Source organism: Antechinus flavipes, chromosome 3 (genome assembly GCF_016432865.1).
Source record: "Antechinus flavipes isolate AdamAnt ecotype Samford, QLD, Australia chromosome 3, AdamAnt_v2, whole genome shotgun sequence".
NCBI lineage: Eukaryota > Metazoa > Chordata > Mammalia > Dasyuromorphia > Dasyuridae > Antechinus > Antechinus flavipes.
In genome coordinates, this window is record NC_067400.1 from 620,653,429 (window position 1) to 620,659,481 (window position 6,053).

At 35.1% G+C, this 6,053-nt stretch overlaps 1 protein-coding gene across 1 annotated transcript; it reads right to left on the minus strand.

The window, feature by feature from the left end:
- Positions 1 to 4,466: 4,466 nt before the first annotated feature.
- Positions 4,467 to 5,410, minus strand: LOC127558214 (olfactory receptor 13H1-like). Its single transcript, XM_051991441.1, has one exon. The coding sequence runs from the start codon at positions 5,408 to 5,410 to the stop codon at positions 4,472 to 4,474; it is 939 nt and encodes a 312-aa protein (XP_051847401.1). The 3' UTR covers positions 4,467 to 4,471.
- Between the last annotated feature and the right edge of the window lie 643 nt (positions 5,411 to 6,053).

Here is a 6,053-nt window from a genome sequence, read left to right on the forward strand (position 1 = left end):
CCTACTTTGCCAGTTGATTTCTCTCTTGCCATCCACCTTCTTGACTCAGCTTAACACATTTGGGGTCTCCATTCTAATCCATACATTTCTTCCTCAAATAAATCTTTTGCATGTTAAATTCTGTTGGAAAACCTTCAGTGCTCCCCTAGCATCCACCATTCAAGAACTTCTCATTCTATTCCCTTTAATGTACTGGATGCCAAGGGCCTCCAATATTCATTATAATACATATCCACATCAGTTAATTTTTTTGATTACTCACATCCCAATATATAGATAGTATTCTTTTACAAGTTATATACTTGTGATATTGTAGTAATATCTTATAAACACTACAAAATGTATGAGAGCAACACAGAGAGAGAGAGAGAGAGAGAGAAATAAAGAGAAAGAGAAAGAGAATTACACAGAGAGAGACAGAGACAGAGACAGAGACAGAGAATTTTGACATTGAAGAAGAGGCAAAATCTTTGGAGATTAGGTACAAGGTCCAGAGAATAGCTGTTTCATGTTGATAGGAGAACAGTAGAAAATTAGGTGGCAATATACTCTGGTTTCCTGATGGTGGATGGTCCTCTTCCTGGATTCAAGTTGTCTAAGGCATTGGGTCTTGAGAGTTGGGTTGTAGATCTGAGAAAACTTGAATCTAGGTCCTCATCTTTTAAATAAGGATATTGGAGGAAATTGAACCTGGGAAAATTTATAGGAGTTCCTCATTTGGGACTAGATAGGAATATGCTCTATTAGTGATTGAACAAGAGAGGGATTCTTGAACTACATTGAGCTTTCAGATAAAGAGAATAAGTACTTATGACATTTCAGGAAAAGGTAGAGGAAATTTGAAACAGAATTCAAGGGACATATCCGAAACTCCAAATTCACTTACATTGCAAGGTCTTCTCTCATAATGTGAATTTATTCCTTTTAGCCAGAGTTACAGATAAGTAAGTACCACTTATATCCTTGTGTGTTTTCCAATAAACACATATATTTTTAAATGTTTTAACAAATGCTTATAAGCTTACTTAATTTCAACCACATAAACTGACTCAAATGCATTTACTAAATTCTACTGGTTCCATATTTATTGAGATGAAGACATGAATCATGGATTTATTATTGAATCATGGGTTTATTATTGACAAATCTCCTCAAAATCTGTCTATCCTCAAAGAACACATAAGTTACAGAAAAAGTTTAAACTTGAAGTGAGGAGATGAAGTTATGAAAATGGAAAAAGAGAGCAGAGTGTAAAGAGGAAGACAAAATATGAGCATGGAAAGACAGGAAGTGGGCAAATAAGAAAAGCATTAATAAAAGATAAGTTGGCAAGTGATGAAAAGTATTAGAAAGAGACACTATTTAGTATTTAAGGGAAAATAAGAAATGTTATTGTCCTTTATAATTGAGGAGGAATAGAATAGCATCACAATGTCAGGATTAAGTACAGTATGACTGTGTTTTATTAAACCATGATAAGCTCAGAAAGTTCTATCATAGGTTAGGCATTTATTTAATCCATATGAATATTTGGGAATGAGATGTCTCTAAATTTGCACATTTCATGTTCTTAGGGAAGACTAAGAGGTAAGGATAGGCAGTGAGAAAAATTAAAAAAGAAATGTACAAAGTTAACAAGTGATTAAGAGTAAGGAAGTAAATAGCAAAAGAAATTAAGTGTATATATAGTAACAGGATTTAGTAAAGGAAGCACTGCAATTTGATGTTTCTGGTAAAGCTGTTTAGTTAAAAAGTAAGAAATAATATAAGTCTAAAAAAAAGTCTGATGGACTCACAGTGGATGATTTACAGGAGATAATGGAAAACATTGTTTTAAAGTGGACAGATATGGGAGGATTGTCATTTCCATCACTGGAGGGAATTTGATGATATTTACGATGTCATAGTTACACACACATAAACACATATATACATATATACACACAGAAATGAAGATAATACTAAGTTGTGGATGTGAGGTTCATATGGAATGTTGTTTTCATAATTTAAAGCACTTTGTATATTTCAGCTATTACTATGGATGACATTTGTGAGAAGCTGGATCTTAAGAAGATGGATGATATAGTTTCTTATTTCTCATTGACTGAGAAACCATAGACTCTGGCTTGTCCCTGACAATTTCAGTCGATTCTTTTGCTAGTCTGGATATTCCTTGCAAATTATAAGGAAACTTTAGTTGAAAGTAGGTAGTGTCCCTTTTGTGGACAGTTTGAATATATCCTATATATTTTTAACTTCAGATTGTAACTAGATGAGGAACTGAAAAAAAACACATCAAGGTAACAGCAGAACACTACTAGCTTTTGCACTTATAAGATAGTTTTATCAGTTTTTATTATAACATTTTTAGGTAAAAATTACATTGTTAGGTAAATTGACAAAAGACAGATTAAAGATAACAGTCAAGATGGCAAGAGTGTGATTGATCATTTTGCTTCCCAAAGACTGGTTAAAGGAGATACATAATATAGAAGATTTAGATAGGATTTTTTTTTTAATTTTTAAAGGCTTGAAAGGCTGAAATGTGAAGGAATGATTAGTCTCCTGTACCCAAGGAGTAAAAGCCAGAGCAATGGAAATTGCAGAGGTGGATTTCCATGAATGGAATACTTCTTAAAAGTAGAACTATACCTAAATGGGATAAGTTGCCTTAACAGGAGTTAAGTTTCCTCAAATCTGGATGCCTGTGGAGGGGATTTACAATCTTGTAACAATTAGCTTTGAGGATCTCTGAAGTTTTTGTTTATTTTGCTTTAATTTTTTTTTACCCCTGGAACACCCTAATTTTGTGAAGAGAATATGGAGGAAATCAGTGGTTTAATAGGATAAGCAAGCTTTTGAAGCATTGATATCTTGAGTTCTTAGAAGAAGAGAGCCAACTCTGAGATCTGGAAGCTATCCGAAGTGCTGCTTGAATTATTAAAGGTTTTTGTGTGGAAAGATTGTACATAAACTTCAAGATTTTCTTTAGTGCTTCTGAGGAATGTGAAAGGAATCAAAGTGCTGAATACAGAAAAGAATCGTGGTTTATTTAGTTGGTCTTTTAAGGAGGATCCTAAATAATTGTGGGAATTGCTATCTGGCAGATTAATAGTACTGCTGCAGTAATTCTGTGCTTAGCAGGAACCTTTTCGTGCTAGTATCATAGTAAGGAGTAGAAATGGAGTGGAGAGAAAGATTCATTTAGCACCATGGCTAGAAAAAACAACTAACTAGCTTAATCATAATGTTCATTAGCATATGCAATTATTAACTAACTTCATTAATTATTCATGTAATTATTAACTAGTTTCATTATTAATTAACTGGTTTTGTTAACATATAAAGTACTTTCAAACCTTAAGGCAATATATATAATATGTATGAACGTATATGTGCAAATAAGTTATCATGATGATTACTGTTATTATTGTTTTTGCTATCATTATTACCAATGGCAACAAATGATCTGTTTTGCTTTTGTTACTAATTGTGATGGCATTAAGAACATGCAAAGGCAGTGTGTATCAGGAAAGTGTCAAGAAGAAGAGTGGAGATTGTTGCAACCCTTAACAGAATGGAACTATTTGGAAGAGTTATTATTTCATAGAAAATGATTTGCATTAGACAATTATAGATTCAAAGGGGAAAGGACCCGAAAAATACAGTTTAGTGACAATAGTTTCAACTTGGCTCAAAAGTGGTTGTAAAGAACAACATGAAAGAAAAAAAAATAAAGTGTTTTTCAGAATTGTTACTGCATACAATTCAGTTATTATTGTTATAAATCAGAATAAAATTTCTTCATTTTACATATTATTAAAATGGCACAGAGGAGCTAGGTGGTGCAGTGGATAGCATCCCGGGCCAGGAGTCAGAAAGACTTATCTTTATGAGTTCAAACCTAGCCTCAGATACTTACTAATTGTGTGACTGCAGACAAGTCTGTTACCCTGTTTGCCTCAGTTTCCTCATCTGTAAAGTGACTTGGAAAAGGAGATGGCAACCACTCCAGTATCTCTGCCTAGAAAATACCAGAATTGGCCACAACTAAAACATGGACTAAAAAATAAAAGAAATGGGAATCATAAAGTTTGAATAATTTGTCCAAATTCATACTAGTAATAAGTGACAGAGGAGCAGAAGATGAGTTCAGAGTTCTGTGCACTGACTCAGACTACCTCAAGGTGAACTTTTAGACAAGGGAAGATTGTTGTTGAATTAATAGAGATTCTGGAGATGCTCACCTTAATAAGGTGAACTTATATTGATGTGAAAAAAGAGTGTTTAGACTTTCTGAGACAATCGAAGTTCCACTTCTAGAAAACAATTATCAAAAATGCTGCCTCATCATTTATTGCCCTAGTGATTAGTTTTGGAAAAGAAAACTTTTTTTTGGGGGGGGAAGAGGGACTATCAAAGCAACCAATTCTTTCATTTTCCAGTTTTATTAAAAAGTAACCAACCATCTCTACTTCGGAGACATTCTTTCCTCTCCCGTTAATTTCCTTAATGCCATCTTCACATCTTTGTTCCGAAGGCTGTAGATGAGGGGGTTGAGCATAGGTGGAAGGATACCATACAGCATAGAAATGAGCTTGTCCTGATCCTGGTTGGTCTTGTCCTGGGGAATCATGTACACAGATATCGCTGTGCCATAGAAGATAACTACCACTGTTATGTGGGAGCTGCAGGTAGAGAAAGCCTTCTTTCGACCCTCTGCTGAATGCATTTTCAGCACAGCCCCAAGGATGCGCCCATAGGAGGCAAGGATGAAGGCAAAGGGTGTGAGGAGAGTCAGGGAACTGGTGGCCATCATCAACCACTCGTAAAACTTCAGATCATTGCAAGCACGCTTGAGGATGGCCAAGAGTTCGCAAGAAAAGTGATTGATCATGTGATGGCCACAGAACTCCAGTGGCATTGTAAGGGTTGGAACCACAGTCAGAAGAAAGGCTGCCACCCAGGAAACCACTGCTAGCTTGACACAGAGCTGGGGACTCATCCTAACTGAGTAGCGTAGTGGGTCGCCAATGGCGATGCAACGATCATAGGCCATGACGGCCAGTAGGAGGCATTCCACAACCCCAAAATAAAGGCCGGCACACATCTGGGCCATACACTGGCCCAGGGAGATGGAGGGAATCTTGACCAAGCAGTTGATGAGCACCTGAGGCACACTAGATGAAGTATAGCACATGTCCAGAAAGGATAGATTACTGAGGAAGAAATACATGGGAGTATGGAGGCGGGAATCATAATGGATCAAGAAGAGAATGAGACTGTTCCCAAGTAATATGATAAGATAGGACATTAAGAGCAAGCAGAAGAAGATGACTTGGGCTCTGGGATACTCTGAGAGTCCAACTAGAATAAAATAGGTCACATCTGTTTCGTTTCCTTCATCCATGGCCTTCTCTATTCTCAATCTGCAGGAAAACAGAGCAGTCACATTTTTTCCAAATTATAACTTTTGACAGATATTTGAATATCAGACCAATGAGCCATTTTGACCAACAACTAAGTATCTATAATTTTATAAAGTCCTCCATAAAAAGGCTTTATGAGATTATGAAATAGCAACAGTAATAATAATAATAAAAACACCTACTTTCAATATTTTTGGAATGTAATTTTCTACTTGAAAACTTTCTTGATTTCCTCAAATACTACTTTCTTCCTTAAGTGTTGTTTAGACATATCATATTAATTATTACATTATATCACATGTCATATCATATTCTGTTATATGTTATATTATACATGCATACATGTACATATTTGCTCTATGGGTATTTAGGTATGTACAAATCTCATTAATTGATTTCTTTTTTTTTTTTCTCTTAGATATTTCCTCATATATCATATATCTAACTTATTTAGCTCATACCTTAAATCCTTTCCATTTGGTAGGACTCACTATTACTTAAAGTTTACTAACATAGACTTCAAGAGTCCAATATCAACCTTCATGTGTTAAGAAATCCACGTGGAACTTTTATGGATATAAGGGATTAAAACAACGAGAGAACCAATTTATATATTCACATATG

Coding starts and splice junctions, on each gene's coding strand:
- LOC127558214 (XM_051991441.1), bottom strand. CDS start 5,410: ATGGATGAAGGAAACGAAACAGATGTGACCTATTTTATTCTAGTTGGA.